The 18,383-nt window shown below is 41.5% G+C and overlaps 1 protein-coding gene and 1 long non-coding RNA gene across 4 annotated transcripts in view; one reads left to right on the top strand and one right to left on the bottom strand.

Annotated features, from left to right (window-relative positions):
• Positions 1-12,821, bottom strand: part of LOC122708172 (dimethylaniline monooxygenase [N-oxide-forming] 1-like) — a 38,696-nt gene extending 25,875 nt beyond the window's left edge. For all 3 annotated transcript variants that reach the window (XR_006345035.1, XM_043924339.1, XM_043924338.1), the window contains exons 1-2: positions 12,664-12,821; positions 5,826-5,963 (exon numbers count right to left, since the gene is read on the bottom strand). Coding sequence is in view for 2 of the 3 variants with exons in the window: in XM_043924339.1 (XP_043780274.1) it covers positions 5,826-5,957 (132 nt within the window). In the remaining variant the exon portion in view is untranslated. The remainder of the gene's footprint in view (positions 1-5,825; positions 5,964-12,663) is intronic.
• A 2,899-nt stretch (positions 12,822-15,720) lies between these two features.
• LOC122707774 lies at positions 15,721-18,158 on the top strand. Its single transcript, XR_006344911.1, has 2 exons — positions 15,721-15,787; positions 17,861-18,158. It is a non-coding gene; the product is annotated as an uncharacterized LOC122707774 (long non-coding RNA).
• The last annotated feature ends 225 nt before the right edge of the window (positions 18,159-18,383 follow it).

The following is an 18,383-nucleotide window of genomic DNA, read 5'->3' as shown; positions in this document are numbered from 1 at the left end:
TTTTCCCTATAGTCAGACAGCCTATAGTCTATCCACAGTCTATAGATCTGTCTTCAGATCTACAGCACAGGCAGACTGTGGAAACCTCAGAGAAGGCTTGAGGAATCCCATGAGAGGGTAGGGGCCTATCAGGTGGATCTCTTCCAAGATGATATGAATTCAATACATGTTTGTTTAATATATGAATAAAATGAAATCTACTAAGATTATTGAACTTAAAGTTTTTAAGAAGAAGTAAAAAGGTACCCATTTAACAAATCATTTCAGCCCCTGTAAGAGTTAGGCTGAATACACATAAAGAAACCTTCAATGATTTAAGGGGTGAAGTATTATACTTAATCATTGCCCTCACTGAATCCAAAAATATGTGGTACATAAGGTGCCTCATGGGTTTGCTGGGTTGCTCAGCTGGTAAAGAATCCGCCTGCAATGCAGGAGATCTCAGTTCAATTCCTGGGTCGGGAAGTTCTCCTGGAGAAGGGATGGGCTACCCACTCCAGTATTCGTGGGCTTTGCTGCTGGCTCAGCTGGTAAAGAATCTGCCTGCAATGCAGGAGACCTGGATTTGATCCCTGGGTTGGGAAAATCCCCTGGAGGAAGGCATGGCAACTCACTCCAGTGTTCTTGCTTGGAGAATCCCCATGAACAGAGGAGCCTGGTGGACTACAGTCCATGGGTTGCAAAGGGTCTGATACAACTGAGTGACTAAATACAGCACAGCACAAGGCACATAGTGGGTGCTCAATAACTGGAATAAGCAAAAGGATACATGTGTGGAGGGAAAGACCTTGATGCACAGAAGGAAGAATGTCTTTCCAGGGGAGGGTTATTGTTACAGAGATGTGAAGGGTGAAGCAGAATGTGTTTCTGTCAGTCAGTCAGTCAGTTCAGTCGTTCAGTCATGTCCAACTCTTTGCGACCCCATGAATCGCAGCACGCCAGGCCTCCCTGTCCATCACAAACTCCCAGAGTTTACTCAAACTCATGCCCATCAAGTCGGCGACGCCATCCAGCCATCTCATCCTCTGTCGTCCCCTTCTCCTCCTGCCCCCAATCCCTCCCAGCATCAGGGTCTTTTCCAATGAGTCAGCTCTTTGCGTGAGGTGGCCAAAGTATTGGAGTTTCAGCTTCAGCATCAGTCCTTCCAATGAACACCCAGGACTGATCTCCTTTAGGGTGGACTGGTTGGATCTTCTTGCAGTCCAAGGGACTCTCAAGAGTCTTCTGCAACACAGCAGTTCAAAAGCATCTATTTTTCCATGCTCAGCTTTCCTCACAGTCCAACTCTCACATCCATACATGACCACTGGAAAAACCATAGGCTTGACCAGACGGACCTTTGTTGGCAAAGTAATGTCTCTGTTTTTTAATATGCTATCTAGGTTGGTCATAACTTTCCTTCCAAGGAGTAAGCGTCTTTTAATTTCATGGCTGCCGTCACCATCTGCAGTGATTTTGGAGCCCCAAAATATAAAGTCTGACACTCTTTCCACTGTCTCCCCATCTATTTGCCATGAAGTGATGGGACCAGATGCCATGATCTTAGTTTTCTGAATGTTGAGCTTTAAGCCAACTTTTTCACTCTCCTCTTTCACTTTCATTAAGAGGCTTTTTAGCTCCTCTTCACTTTCTGCCATAAGGGTGGTGTCATCTGCATATCTGAGGTTATTGATATTTCACCCGGCAATCTTGATTCCAGCTTGTGCTTCTTCCAGCCCAGCGTTTCTCATGATGTACTCTGCGTATAAGTTAAACAAGCAGGGTGACAACATACAGCGTTGATGTACTCCTTTTCCTATTTGGAACCAGTCTGTTGTTCCATGTCCTGTTCTAACTATTGCTTCTTGACCTGCATACAAGTTTCTCAAGAGGCAGGTCAGGTGGTCTGGTATTCCCATCTCTTTCTGTCAGCATAGTATAATTACCTCTAGATGATGTCAGTGTGGTTCTACAGGAAGGCTATTTCTCAAGGCTCCTTCCTAACCTAAAACACTCTAAGAGTGTTATGAGCGACAGGATAATTCCTGGCATGTTTTTCTTCAATTATTCCTCTGCAGTTGAATAATCAGCCTTTAGCATTACTGTTCTGAGCCTCCTTTCCCTCTCAAGAGTCTGAGAGAGTTGGTTGTAGAACAGATGTTCCACACTTACCTCTTGCTGCCACTGGAGTTGGTGCTCACAAGTAGGTTCTTTTCTTTTGAAACATTGCCAACCCCTCCCCCGCCCCAATGAATGATGGGCTTTCTTCTCCGTTGCAACCTTTGTCTGCTTCCTCTTTAAGACTGTGGTCTAGAAGAGGCCAGAGTTATGCCCACATGAATATTGAGTTAAACTGCAGTAGTTCATAATCTCTGTCATGTTGAGGGCATTTCTCCATTTGTAAATGGAAACCGTCTCCATATTTGTTTTCTTAGGTTTCTGCAGTTTGCCTGTTTATTTTTGCTTTGTGGCCCCTTCCATCCAGAACAGGTCCTAAAGATAACCCTTGTACATTTTGTGGCAAGGACAGCCCTTACCTGGGCAGACTCTCTAATTCTACAGGTTTTGAATGTGCCACTTGCTTTGATTGCAAAGACACTTCTAACCATCTTGTGTGTGTGTGTGTGTGTGTGTGTATCTGCTGGGGTAGGAGCTGGAAGGGATGTCTCTAGAAAGACTCAGGAGACTTATAGCATGCTGAAAGTTCCCTTTAAGGTCACTTAGTTTAGAGGCTTTAGAGGAATCTCCAGGTAGTACAGAGGTGCCTTAAAGAGGCTTCTGTATCAAGAGAGGGCTGCTGAATGAAGATGGAGGTGATTTTTCCTGCCTCCCAAGATCCTAGTAATTTAGCTTTTATCTATGTTTTAAACTGACTCCATGTTCTCATTTTACAGATGAGGTAATGGGGACTGAAAAGAGTTGTTAGTAGGATACTGTTTTACTTAGGCTACTGCTGGGTTGCCCTCTTTATCATCCTTTTGATGTGCTATCACTTGCCTCACAGTGACCTCTTTTTTCCTTCATTCTCCACCCTGACTTCTTCAGCCTCCACAGATGCCGTGTTTTCCTGAAAGAATTGAGGCCTCCATTGTGTTTGCTCCTGTGTCTTCTTTCCCCCACCTTAGCATCTCTTGTCCATGTCCATTTTTCCTTCCTGTCCTGTCTCCGAGGAAAGTATGCCTCTGCACTTTCCCAAGGCAAATCCTTCCACTTGGGTCTGCAATTCTACTTCTTCCTTTTTCTGCTAGGATTTTGTCTCAATTTGAACTAATGTATTCAATCATTTCCTGTCATCCAAGTACCTGTAAACACATATGGGTCTTCCTATCATGCAAACAAAACAAACACAACAGCCACAAAGAAAGACATATTAATTCTGCTTATTATCCATTGCTTTCTAAATGGAGTCCATGTGTGTGTGCTTCGTTGCTTCAGTTGTGTCTGACTCTTTGTGACTCTAAGGACTGTAGCCCACCAGGCTCCTCTCTCCATGGGATTCTCTAGGTAAGAATACTGGAGTGGGTTGCCATGCCCTCCACCAGGGGATCTTCCCCACCCAGGGATCGAACCGGCATCTCCTTCATCTCCTGCATTGCAGGTGGATTCTTTACCAGCTGAGCCACCAGGGAAGCTCCTTCTAAATGGAGTGTGGTTCCTCAAACATTCCACTACTGTCCTCTTCTTCCATGTTTTCTCTTACACATAGCCCACATACCAATAAGCTATTTTTATTTTCCAACAAGCACAGTACTTTTTCTTTACAATCTCCTCCCTGGTATTTCCCACTCAATCTCATTTGCCTGTTGAAATCTTCCAGAGTCCATCACACACTATCTCCTCCATGTCCTTCCTTGGCTTCCCGCAAGTGGATGTAATCCTGACCTCATTTAAATGCCCAGAGTACTGCTCCCAACTTGTAAGATCCTGCCCTTATTCTATCAGTCTCGTAGTAGCTCCTCAGGGCAGGATGACTGTTTCTTATTTTTGTGTCCATCACAGTGCTTTGTGCATAGGTATTTGACCTGCCCAATCACATAGCCAGTTGGGCAGAGATGGATCTAAGACACATTTCTCTTGATTCTTCATCAACGGTTTTTTAGTGTGTTAATAATTGGATATATATGATTGACATAAGGGGCATTTTTCTCTGGTATCCCAAGGTCTCTGGGCTTACATTTTGCTATGACTGAGATTACTTTAACCAAACAACTCTACTAATTGTCCCTCTATTCTGGCAGTTTTATTCTGCAAGCCAGCTCTCAACTCTGATGGATTAATGCTAATCCATCAGATTAATTAGTGCTAATCTGGGGTATTGTGTTAAGAAGGATTCTGAGGTTCATTAGGGGGAGGGCATAGTGTTTGATTGGGTTTCCCTGATGTCTCAGAGGTAAAGAATCTCCTGCAATGCAGGAGACATGGGAGACATGGACTTGATCCCTGAGTTGGGAAGATCCCCTAGAGGAGGAAATAGCAACCCACTCCAATATTTTTGCCTGGAAAATCCCATGAACAGAGGAGCTTGGCAGGCTACAGTCTAAAGAGTCGCAAACATCCGAGTATGAGTCCCTGAGTCCTAATAGTGTTTGATTAGCAATGTCTTCAATGGCCATGAGAGGCTAGAATTATGGCATACATGTCAGGTTCTGCTTGTCTATTGGAATGTATGTGGTTTGAATCCTAGGAACAGAAGTTCTCTTTTCCCTAGGCCCCTTAGGGAGGTCTCTGTGCATCGATGGTCACATTTGGTGGTTGGACACATTTCAAGATATGCAGTTTTTCTTTATGTGAGCCAAGCTGGTTTATGCTGGGACTAAACTAGCACCCTTGGCCTCTCTGGAGCTTTGCTCACTGAATTAGAAAATGAGTGCTTTATTCCTGTTCTGAGTTCTACCCTTCTATAATAAGAGAATGCTAGGTCTTTCTCTTAGTCTCTTAGGGGCTGTGAGCCCAGAATATCTGACACCTTGCTCCTTTTCATTCTTCCTGACATCGTTCTTCTTAGCACATTTAAAGCTCATGGGAAATGTTCTTGTTCTCCTGAGAAAAAGGAAAAATAGGAGGTTTGGGGAAATCTGATGCAAAAAACTCTCTGGCTGAGCCATGGAGTTCACAGGGTTTCAGTGACCTCCAGCAGGGCCCCTGTGATTCTCCTGGGTCCCAGGCCAGTCAAGGGTGGGCTTTATAGTTCCCTCTCCTCCATCCTCCCTCCTCCCTTCTCCAATCCATACTGTAGTCCTGAGAATATTACTTTTATTTTCCTCCAGCAATAAAAAATTCTCCAAACTCACTTCCTTTACTTGTGATTGTTCTTGGCATGGATTGGAACTGCCGGACCACAAGACCTTGAGCACAGAACTCCCCCTACACTGAGTCTTACGCTGCTTTACTTCAGATAGAGCAGGGCTGGAAAAAGAAGTTGGTATAAGCAGCTCAGTCTTGCAGGCAGAGGCAGAAATCCCTGCACTGTGTTCAAACCGTTGCCCCCACACTGCAGTTTCTTGCTTCAGACCCCCAGAGTTCTGCTCTTATCCGCCCTTGTGCTGAGCTTTCCTGGCTTGTCTCAGCCACTTCATCCTCTTCTACCCTTCGTGGGCAACTTTCTTTATCTTGGTTTTGGGTGTAGTTTATAAGGCAGCTGATACACTTCCCACCGAAATTCAGGCTGTGCCCTGCTTCTTTTTATAAAAAATCATTTTCAGTGGCCTTTTCTGTCCCCCTGTTCAGCAGATGTTTCTAGCTCCTTCTCATGGGCGCCAGCCCTTGTGGAAGAAATTCAATCTCTTTTTGCACCAGTCAACCCTTTTCCAACAGACACACAACAAAGTCACTGAAACCCTACTTACGGTGAATCTCCACAGCCCCCCAAGGTCTTCACTCCTCTCGAAGCAGGTGGGCTTTAGCCCTTCCTCCAGACAGCACTTGATGGAAGCGAGGCCAGAGACCCCAGCGCCCACAATCGCAACTCGTTTGGCCATGTTGTCCTGTGTGGGGCAATGAAGCAGAACCATTTATTCGCAAGTGAAAACCCCACCCCATCCTTGGCTGCTCTGGCGAACCAGGAAAAAGAATTGGAAAGATTAAGGGATTTGATCCTTTTGAATCCTCGGTAGCTGGTTTCTGGTGTTGTGAATGCGAGGAGGGAAATGTTTAACCCTGTGCTTCGTATGTTCCCACCCCCTCACGCAGAACTGGTTCTAAATAACAGTACAGTTGTCAAGTCTGTGGCTTTTGGCAGAACGGCTGAAATTGGATTCTTTAGTACATGGAGTTTTGCGTTCTGCACTGTGCTGCTGCCCCCAGCCTTCCTCCACAAACCCTCGAGTGAAATAATAGAGCAGGAGACCGGGGAAGGATCACCTTGGCAAACTCAGTTTTTTATGAACACATGAAATCGAATCTCAGATTGGTGAGATGTGATACAAGGTCACCTAGAAGCTGGTGGAGTGGGGTTGAGATGCAGAGCCAAGACACTGTGGCCACCACGGGTGCTGTTACAACACTGCCCTGGGCAGCTCTCTGACTCTGGCAAACTGCCAGCATCCCAGCTGCGCTGTCGTCCTTCTCCTCCCTGCTGCCAGTGGATGGTCACCAGTGGGAGAGAGAAGGCGTGGGCTGGAAAGGTAGGCATGGAGAATTCTCCTCTTGTCTCCACAGAGTCCTGATTCACCTCTAGGAAACCATCGTGTCACTGTTGGCACTGATGGAAGGGTATCTGACTTTGGCCATGAGTTAACATGAACTTGTACGAATGATGAGAGGCAATATAATGTACTGGTTAAGCCAGTGGCCTCCAACTTTTATGGCACCAGGGAATGATTTCATGGAAGACAGTTTTTCCAGGGATTAGGGTGGAGGTATGGATGGTTCAGGCGGTAATGCAAGCAATGGGGAGCAATGGCCAGGGCCAGATGAAAAGTCACCATCCTTGCTTGCCCACTCACCCTCCACTCACCTCCTGCTGTGTGGCCGGGTTCTTAACAGGCCACAGGGGGCTGGGAACCCCTGGGTTAAGCAACCAGACTCTGGACCACATTGTCTGTGACCTTGGCAAATTATTCTACTCCTCTGTGTATCATAAAAAGGGAAGAAAGTAGTAGTGTTTTCCTTGCAGGGTTTTGTTAGAATCAAGTGAGTCAACAACACATGGCAGTTGGCTTAGAAGTGCTCCTGGGACACTCAATAAAAACACACAATAGAAAGTGCTCAATAAATAGAAGCTATTGTAAGTATAAAAACATTTCCCTAAATCAGCTTCCGGTTTGCCTTTCCCATCACTGAGCCTCTGTTCTTTAAATTCTTATAGCATTTTGGTCAATACGCACAAGCTTAACTCTTTATCATGTGATTTTAGGTGTTGTGCCCCCAAATTTTTTTGTGACATTTTCCTCTCCCTAAGTTAGTAAAATTTTAAACCAGATGGATCAAAGAGTAGATGCAAAATTACCTCAAAGATACTATCTTCCTGGACATTTGCATTTCCTTGTCTCACAGATGAGCTTGTTCCACAAAACTGAATATACATCTTTTGTTTTTCAGGATTGAGACCCAGAGTAGTAGTTCAAGTACAGAGACTTCATCTGGTTGGTACTCTGCTGTGACCCCAGGGTCTAGGGCTGCACTTGGAACATAATGTAATTGATGCTTAGCTCCCCCAAATATTTCTTTTTTAAAATATATATGTGTTTTTAAAATTTTTATTTTTTTGGCTACTCCTTGTGCATGTGGGATCTTAGTTCTCCAACCAGGGATTGAATCCTTGCCCGCCTGCAGTGGACGTGCATTCTTCACCACTGGACTGCCAAGGAAGTCCCCACAAATATTTCTTGAGTGAAATGAAAAGGCTCATTTGTTTAGGTATCATGTGAAAGTGTTATAGAGCCAATTTGCTCCAACTGGATTTGATTTACTGGGGAAAGTTAGTGGGTTCCCTTTGGGGGAAGTCATGCTCTAGCTGCTGATGGAATTGCCTTGAGCTCACTTTATAAAAGAGAGTATCTGTACTGACTCTTATTCCAAGGGCCTGACACAGTACTTTAAACATCTGCCTTTAAACATTTGAAGAATCATCATGGACGGATAAGAATTATGGCCAATTATGGATTCGAAGATGTTATAGGGAGGCAAATTTTAGGTCAATATAAGCACTTTCCAACATTTCAAGCTCTGTTATTTATTTTGTTCAGACAGTCTGTATGATGGTTTTTGGGGGAGATTTTGTAAGTAGGAAATTTGTAGGTAATGTGGAGGGTGGCATCTAATGCCCTATAGGGTCTTCTCAAGCCAGATTTTATGATTCATCTTCTGATTAATTACCCTTCAAACACTCAATGAGGGGCTTCTATGCTGCTAAGCCCTAGGCAAGGTATTCAGGGGTACAAAAGAATCAATAAGGCATAATGCCTTCTTTAGCTATCATTCAGTGGGAAAGTAAGATTTGAAAATAAATACCACAATCTGTGTCAAGTGCTAACACAGAGATATGTTTCATGTGTGCTTTGCAACAAGAGCATGATGAAAGAGGTGTTAATATTGACTTTGGGGAGTTGGGAAAGCAAGACAGAAGTGTACTGTTTGCTCCAGGCTTTGAATGATGAAAAGAATTCCAGTGGGCAGAGGAGTGGAGGAAGTGCCCTCCAGAGAGAGGTAGCAGTGAGAGTAAGGGCCAGAGATTGGCCATAGAGGCATCATGACCACTTGACTTTACGGAGGCTTGACTCTCAGGAGGGCTTTTCTTTTGACTCCTGTAAGAAATAGCCTGTTCCCCACATGAGGGGACTACATTACTCTGTTGATTCACTGAATTGTATGTGTTTAGTCTTCTTTCTGCATAAGCTTATATGTTTCTTCACAGAAGGCCATTTTCTTTGACTTGTCTCTTAATTTTCTCATAGCATCTAGCTGCATGCTTGGCTTGGACTAGTAGTTGCATAAATGGCAATGGGTTGATTTCCTGACAGGTAAAATGAATTAATTCATCACCTTATATCTTTTTAATTAAAAAAATAATTGAGTAAATACCTTCTGGGAGCTAATATCCTGGGTCAGACAGTCTGTCCTCAAAATGACTTTCTATCAAATGTACAATCCATAGAAATTCCCTCCCCAGGTCATCACTGCTACTCGGTGTGGGCCAGATGCAGCCAGCCTTTTTGGAGAAGTAAACACCTCTGTGGATTTTTTGTGGGAAAGTAGGGTAGTTGGGAGTCAGACCTGAGCTGGAAGTTTCGTGTTGGCTAATTGCCAGCAGTGTGATGTCATACAAGTAATTTGTTTCTGTGTCTCAGTTTCCTTCTCTCTAAAATGAAGCTAGTTGTGGTTGACATATATACACTTGGTTGGCGTGTTGCTGTGTATGTGTGTGATTTTTTCTGACTCTTTATGACCCCATGGACTGTAGCCTGCCAGGCTCCTCTGTCCATGGGATTTTCCTGGCAAGAACATATTTACAGTAAATATGTTAAAATACACTGGATACATGTGAAATAGATAACTAGTGAAAACTTGCTGTAGAGTGCAGGGAACTCAACTGGGTGCTTTGTGGTGACCTAGATGGGTGGGATGTGGGGGAGGGCAGGGAGGGAGGCCCTAGAGGGAAGTGATGTATGTATACATATGGCTGATTCATTTCATTGTACAGCAGAGGCTAACACAACATTGTAAAGCAATTATATTTCAATAAAAATAAATAAAAAGTAAAGCTAGAAGTTGAACCTGTTGTAGGAATGAATCAACAGATGTGTAAAACACTTTACCATAGTACTTGGGACATTCTTATCTCAGAATAGAAGTTGCTATGTTATTTTTACATATTCAGGAACATTTTCTTGAATCTGATATTTTTGTAGATATCTGCCTTGATAATTTTGGGTTTATTTATTTGGAATAAGAGAGAATTGAGGCAACTATAGCTAAAGATTGTGTTCTAGCAAGTGAAGGAAATGAGTAGGGAAATAAAAGAATTGATGATGAGAGAAAGGGAAAGAGAGAAAAAGATAAAAGGAGAAAAAGTAGGTTTCAAATCACCCTTCAGGACTTTTCTTTTTATTTCTTTAAGTTTTCATTTCAGATCTACTAGGTGTGTTTCCATAGTCTCACATGAATTGTTCTCATGCTTGGAAAAGCAAACATGAGAATACATGAGCACATATGCACTCAAGGTAAATACTGCATTCACATGCTAATGAAAATTAATGCTTCCAATCATTCCTTCAAGTATTGATACTTCTATGAAACCAAAGTGATTAAAAAATTAATAAGTGCTTTTTAGAAAAAGTATTATCTGCTTTTATTATTTCTTTTAACTAAAAATAATTTCTAGTCAGTGACTGCTGTAGGTTAGACAAAGATTGATAACAGAGTAGGAAATTTTATTAAGGTGAAAAATACTCTAATGCCACTGATTAGTGTTATTTCACATGCTAATACAAAAGGACTATTAAAAATACTATTATTTCTAATGTGAATATACAATAAAAATTTGGCCATTCCTTTACCAGAGGTTTTAGAAGCAGTGCATCATCACCATCATCATTATTATTTCAATGAAGAAAGCCTCCTCAAAGCTGACTAAATATGAAAAAAGTAATAAAAATAAAAAGTATGACCAAATTGGTGAAGTGTCCACTGGATGAAAGTGAGTTTATAAAAACCATCAAACAAAATAACTTAAGCAACACAAAATTGCTAAATGAGTTGAGAAATTACTGTCGGTTGCATCCAAGTCACTGATTTTTAACCATGGGGGTTACAAACAAACCACTAGTCTTTTCCTAAGCATTTTACATCACTGCCTCTACTTCAAAGAAGTAAGATGCAAAAATATAATGTACTGTAGTCAGATTGAGTGCCTCTGTTGGTTTATTAGGATGATATAGGGGGTTAAAACATGAAGCTAGGGCTGTCATTCCCAGAATTGTGTGCAGAGGTACTGAGTTATTTTAAAAATTTGAGGAAAGCATAGTAATACTCCATGTCTGTTGAATACCGAAGTATTAGCTGGAGGTAGTTCACAATTTTTATATCAGATAGGGATGTGTTCTATTTCATGATGTAACATCTTTGCAAAGCTAGGTTTCTGACTCTTGCAATGTTAAAAAGTGAACAGTTGAGGGAGAACAGGAAATGAATATTTGATCTGATTCCAAGAGTTGAGCAGTGCTGTGTGCACCTCATTATTAAGTAATTGCGATTATTCAAGTATAAAATAAAAATACCATTTTCCTTTAAGTTTGTGTATTATTATTTCGAACAACTACAAGGTTGATTGAAAAATAACAAAAGTATAAATACAGAGAACAGAATAAAAATACAAATACAAAGAACAGAAATACACAAGTTGTTTGGATGTGACTATTTAATAAGAGGAACTATAGCTTGGGGGCCCCATGACAAAATTACTTGCACACTAAAGAGCCCCTTGAACCTAGGAGGTTTGGGAATCTCTGGGTTATAGTCTTTCCTCTGAATATATTTTAATTGATCAGGATACCTTATCTACTGGTGTCAAGAAATGCAAACTATCTTATACCTAGTCCAGCAGTTAACCAGTGTTAAAGGTTTCTGGTGTGACTCATCTATGTATTTCAAAGGAAGCCATCTTCACTGGTGCTGATAGGCTTCTTGTTTAGTGGCTAAGTTGTGTTCAGTCGCTAAGTCATGTTTAGTCACTAAGTCGTGACTCTTTTGCAACCCCATGGACTGTAGCCCACCAGGCTCCTCTGTCCACGGGATTTCCCAGGCAAGAATACTGGAGAGGGTTGCTATTGCCTTCTCCAGGGGCTCTTCCCAACTCAGGGATCAAACTCTCATCTCTTGCATTGGCAGGCAGATTCTTTACCTCTGAGCTGCCAGGGAAGCCAGACAGGCTTGTATCCAGTCTTTTATTTGTACATTACCCACCCGCCCCTTCCCATTTCTCTCTTTCTGTCTCTCTGTCCCATGTTGTGTCTCTCGTCCTCTCTCTCACACATGGGCGTATACACACATATACATCCTCTTAGCAATGAATATTGGCACAGACTCTACAATGGTACAATATCCTTAGGGGGCTGTTCATTTCAGGAGTAATCAGAGATAGTAGATTTAGTTGAACGGCAGTTGGGGGGTGAGTGAGGGGGTACACTTAGCTCTTGGGAACAACCAAACACAAACTTGTGAGAAACTTGGCTTAGAGCAGGGCCATCCTCTGGGATTTCTAACCCCCAGCAGCTGTTCCCCCCTCCTTCAGCCTCTTCCGAAACACAACCACCTGATAAAAAAATTTCTGCCAGGTTCTAAATTCGCCATACCAGTTACAAGGCCACAGATACTCCCTTGACTGGAGAGGAAGCTAGCAAATAACAAAGGACAGACAGTCTCTCCATCTGTAAATCAGATGGCATTCAACTGGATATTTACAAGAGAGTTTTGAAACTCTTAAAATTTACACTCCTGTGAATTTAACTGAGTGAAAAAAAGACAACATGCAACATAAATTGGTCAGATTCAAAAGAGAGGGGTCATTGCCTCCGTCTCCGAGCTCATGCCAACATTTGGTAGACAAACCCCCAAAGCATTGTCTGACACCAAGTTAGAAGCTATTAATGGAAGCTCTTAAGAAAAAGTACTGATTTCCCTTTGCATTAGGAATACACGTTTTCCCCTTGATTAACCACTTAGTAGTCTACCCAGCAATGTACTTACCAGTGTACACAGAAGACTTGATACTATCTGACTTTACCGTCCCATTACAAGTACTCAAGCATTTACCCCTCTTTGTCCTTTGGGAGGGGGAGTGACTTTATAGCTCTCCACAGACCAAGGGAGTGGCATTCTGGTGAGGTGACTCTGTCCTGAAGCACAATAACAAAACAGGAAAAATCTGGGCCCCACCTCCCTAAATCAAAAGAATCAGAGGTTATATCTGGTTATTTACTTTATGTACTTGAAATTCCTGATGCCAAGTCCCAGCCTCAGTTAAGAGTTTGCAGAAATTGAACTGTATGATCCAGAGCCAATGTTGTCCTAGGCATCCCGCGTACACTGGATGAACCCTGTTCTAGGAGATAAGGAATGTTATGCAGAATTTGCAGTCTAAATTTAGCCATTATTTATATTTTAACTTGATTAATTGCAACAGTGAAATGCTAAGATAAATACTGGTGATATGTACTTTAGACTTACTCTTTTCCCTGCAAAAGAGAAATTATTTTAGGGAGTCATAGCAGCATATTCATTGTTCCTAGATTTCATTCTTAAAAGAGGACGGAGTAAATAAAATAAGGCAATCATGGCAACAGCTGCTTCACTGAAGAGTCACGTTTTAACATTTTGATGCATTTCTCATTTAGAGAAAATGCTTATTGTTTCCAAATAATACATCACCCATATTAGTATTCAGTTTTTCTGTGTTAATTAATTTATTTATATACTTTTATTATTTTTTAAAAATCAATTTCTATGGAGTACAGTTGATATACAATGTTGTGTCCGTTTCAGGCATACAGCAAAGGGAATCAGTTATACGTTTACATATATCCACTCTTTTTTAGATTCTTTTTCCATATAGGTCAGTACAGAGTATTGAGTAGAGTTCCCTTTGTTATAGAGTAATCCCCATTAGTTATCTGTTTTATATGTAGTAGTATGTAAATGTCCATCCCATCTTCCCATCTTTAAAGACTTGAATGCAGATGATTGCCAAGGCACTTGGGAAATATAACAAATATATGGAAGGAGCACAATCTTTGGCATCAGAAGTCCTGGGTTTAAGTAACGTTTCACCAGGCACTATTAGAGTAATCTTGGGGAAGTTATTTAACTTTATAAACCTTTAATTTCCTCAGTTTAAGATAAGCATACTAATACTTGCCTCATAGTTGTGGTGGGGACTGGATGAAGCAATCTGTATAGAGTCTTGTACATAGTACACACGTTGCAGATGGCTGTGATGGGGATGATGATGATGCTATTGCTAGACCAGATAAGGTGTCTTGATTTTTGATTTACAATATTGAAATGACTTCCACAGGTACAGAGACTAAACTCCAAGACAGATTGGTATGACTGAAACATGGAGAAGGTTCTGGAAAGACAAATCTTTTTTTTTTTTCCCCCCTTGATTTTCAACACAGTTTCACTACAGCCTTTAGCCCTACATTCAGAGGGCCTTCGGTATTGTTGGGTCTGTTGCTGGCTCACAATACTCACCCTTTGCCTTGTTTCTGGCTTATTGAAGTCTTGGCACCGAAACAGCATTGTTGGCTTTTGAGCTCAGCTGCCTTCCTGTAGCTATGAAGATGATAGTATCTGGATGATTTCAAAGCTTTAAATTTTACCCCGAAATTAAGGCTTCAAGACTACTACTAGTTCAAGTGTGTTTTTAAAAATCAAAATATGTTTGATATTGAGTCATGGATACCTTGAGAACCAGGGACACGATCAGTGTCCCAAACCCCAGTACTTAAGCACTTACCTTGATTATACATCCCCCTTGGTTCCCACCAAGGAGGTCTCAGGCCTTACCAGGCAAGCTGCTAACATAAGTGGAAACAAAAACTTTATAGTGTTTGTTGTGTATAAACCTAGCCATTGATCATAACATCTTATTTTCTGTAATTATCAAGAAACTTAAAGTAATTAAAAATGAAAACACTGGCCTTCAACAGCACCTTCAATTTTTTTTTTCTTCTAATTTTAGGGTTTATTGTCAATTAGTTGTACTTGAGGCCTTGGAATGGTGAAATCTATCTGGGCCCCTTTTTGAAACAAACCTAGGCCCTAAGAAACTGAACTGGTGGATGATGGTGCTCTTTAGGGAGTAACTTGGAATTTCTGCCCTTTGGGTACATGGTAGGATTGAACTTCTTGGCCCCTTACTGGTTGGTTGGGAACATGTGACTAGTTCTGGTCAGTGAACTGTGAACCAAAGTAGCAAGTGTCTTTTCTGGGCTCAGAGGATTTAATTGCAATGGCACCCCACTCCAGTACTCTTGCCTGGAAAATCCCATGGACGGAGGAGCCTGGTAGGCTGCAGCCCATGGGGTCGCGAAGAGTCAGACATGACTGAGCGACTTCACTTTCAGTTTTCACTTTTATGCATTGGAGAAGGAAATGGCAACCCACTCCAGTGTCCTTGCCTGGAGAATCCCAGGGATGGGGTCGCACAGAGTCGGACAGGACTGTAGTGACTTAGCAGTAGCATGAGATCCCATAGAACTTTCACTTCCTTCTGTGTGGTGAGGAGAAACTTTAACATGGCTGTTCCGTTAGCCTGGATGCCTTGAGTAACGGTGATGAGCAGAGCTTAACTCCCAAAGGATATATAGCACGAAAGAGAAACAGTCTTTGTCTTATTTCAAAGTTTTGAGATTTAAGGATTTGTTCTTAATGCATCACACCTTGCTTGTAATGACTGATGCACTAGAGGGATGTTTGTTTGCTCCTTCATTGCATTTTTAAATAATCTTCTGAAGTCTCACTTCCCTTCCTTTCTTCCCCTGCTCTATTCATATTTAAAGCCATAGAATTTCAATGTTAAAAGAGAGCATAGAATTTACTCAGTTTTAGTCCTGGTTGTAAATTGGACCTACCCATTGCAATTTTTTTCTTTCTCCCTCTAAAAAAGTTAAAACAGTCACAAGTCCTTACTCTTCAACTCCCCCACACTAAAAGCATCAAGAAGCTCCCTGTGCCATTTTCAATAGTTTTCTTTTTTTTTTTTAAATACACGTGTTCTTTTTTTTTTTTTTTTAATTTCTCTTAGGGAGACAACTATTTGAAACAGATCATAATCTTGACACATCTGATATCCAGTTCTTGGAAGATGGTAAGATAATACTGGAATTCCATATGTACATAATGTGCTGTTTTTAATATTAAACCATGAAAATCATAGTGATAACTTAATGTAAATTTGTCCTCCCAAGGCTCTAAAGAAACACACTTTGAAGAATAAATTCTAATGTTTGATCAGGTTATGCATTGAACTATGGCAGTGTATTTTTTAAAAGTTTTGTGATAAGGAAAATCAAAGATAGCAATAGGTAAACAATATGGTCACTTTTGCCTGTAACACTTGGTAAAGCAGGTCACTGTGACTCAGATCACCTGTTTTCCTCAAAGTTACAGTATCACAAATCTACAAGAACTGTAATCCATGGTCTGTCACGGAGCTTTATAAAAACTGCAAACCTGGAACTAACCAAAAGTCTTATATTTCATACCAGTCTTCCTGTCTTTGGAACATCTAGTCCCTTGTGCTTTCCTTCTCTTTTTTATCCTAACCCTTATCCTCTTGCTGTCTTCATCTACTCATTTCCATCCATCCACAAATATTTATTGCATCCCTGCTATGAGCTTGGCACTGTCCTGGGCACTGAGGATACAGCAGAGAACACTTCAGATAAGTCCCTTGCCCTCACGGAGCTTGAGGCCACTGAGTGTCTCTTAAATGTAGAGCTCCTTACTCAGTCACCCTCTGGTAGCTCCCCGAGGTCTGTACTCCATCATCCTTCTGTCATGCCCATCGTGCCTGCTGGGATCCTCTAGTATCTGGCCTTTTGACCGTATTCCTGGACTACCTTTTGGAGAAGGGAAGAAGGTTAAGTATCAAAGGTCTTTTTAAAAGTTTTACTGTCTTTACTCCTTTTTGACTCTTTTTCCTGTTTGGTGGATCAAGTATCTCTTTATAGCCAAAAACTTAACAAAAGTGCTCTGTTGATTCTGCCTCTGAAATGTCTTTTCGACTCTTTCCTCGTGATTTGAAAATTTGTTATTTTTCAGCTGGACTTTAGTGGTAGCTTCATTGTTTCCCTGCCTCAGTCTCTTCCTCCTACTGCCCTTCCCTACCTTGTAGCTACCACCTCTGAGGCAGAATTTCTAAAACCCATGTTTAATCATGCTGTTTCTTCCCTTAAAATCCTCTGGTGGTTCTCTGCTGCTTAGAGGAAGGGGTTGACCTACTTTGGTCCTTTTATTTGGCCTTCATCTGTGTTACTTTTGGATGTTTTTCTTCATGAATCTTGTGTTCCAATTAGAAGGATTCAAGGTCTTAATTTTTTTCTCTGCTTTTGCATAATGTTCTACCTAGAATCACTTCATCCTGGCTCCTTTTCTTCTGGGTAGTTTCAAATTAATCATGAAGATATTTCAGATGTCACTGCTCTGTGAAGGCTTCACTACTTCCTCTCCCAGGCCTAGTCAAGTACCCTTTGGCCTGAGCATACCAAATTGTATTTTATTATTGAACTGCCCTTAGTCTTCATGAAGCAGGCTTTCTTCTCACTAAGTTGAATGTCAGTGGACTAGAGTCTGAGAGGGAAGGAAGGTGAACAACATTTGGTGATTTAAGAGTACTGTAAATCCTACTTCTGTGTACTACAGACAGACTGAAGAATGAAGTTATTTCATGCAAAGCCTGGGTATTGCTTCCAGTAGGGCTTAGACATTTGGAATCTTGGAAAGGCATGCCACTGGTTACAGGCGAGCTGGATGAGAGTGAAGAGCGAAATAAATTTGTCAGCTGATTATGAGTATAGTTGAGCTTTAATGATGTACATACATATCTCCAGTACGGAAAGAGATGAACTCTTGGTCAAGTCTCCTGGTCAGTGATAATCAACTTTGTATCATTGTCGTCTCTAGCTTACAACATGCCGGATCATAAATAATTCATTCTAAAGGCCTATTTGGTAGTTGGATCTTTTTAGACTATGAACTGGAAGCCTGAAGATGTTCTCTGTTGACCACTGCAGATCATCGCTGGTGTGATTTGCAGTAGTAGTTCAGGATTTTGTCACGTGCACTACAGATGCATGTTTAAGAAATCTGGTCCTGCCAGTGGGTTGTATCTTTTATTTCTGAGTATAGGACTGAAGGGGACATCTTCTGTCTTTTACAGCTGGAAACAACGTGGAGGTAGATGAGTCTTTGTTCCAGGAAATGGATGACTTGGAGCTGGAGGACGATGAAGATGATCCAGACTACAATCCTGCTGACCGGGAGAGTGACTTGACCGACTGATGGACTATTCCCGTCTGCAGAGAGGCCTGACTGCCACAGCATCTGTGGCTATGCTGAGAGGGTGTTGATTTTCCTTTCTTTTTTCTAAGAAAAAAATAATTTTCAGGAGAATATTCTTCTGATGGGTTTCATCATTGAACTTAATAAATTGATCTTAAAAATTTCAAATATTAAAATGTTCACTTCCTCTTATTGGTGGGAAGAAGGTCACATGTTTATAAAGCCATTTCGAATACACGTGTTCTTAAGTGGAGTTAATTCCCTAAGTTCCTTTCATGTTGAGGTTGTTTTTCTTTTTGTGAGAATACACCTGCAGAACAGTAGCATTGAAAGGGGAGGTGGAAATACTACCATGCCTACTTAAGGCCAGTTATTTTGCTTGAAATGTGTCTTTTCTCTGT

This window comes from Cervus elaphus, chromosome 14 (genome assembly GCF_910594005.1).
Source record: "Cervus elaphus chromosome 14, mCerEla1.1, whole genome shotgun sequence".
In the NCBI taxonomy this organism is placed as follows: Eukaryota; Metazoa; Chordata; class Mammalia; order Artiodactyla; family Cervidae; genus Cervus; species Cervus elaphus.
This window is presented reverse-complemented; position numbering and strand designations above follow the sequence as displayed.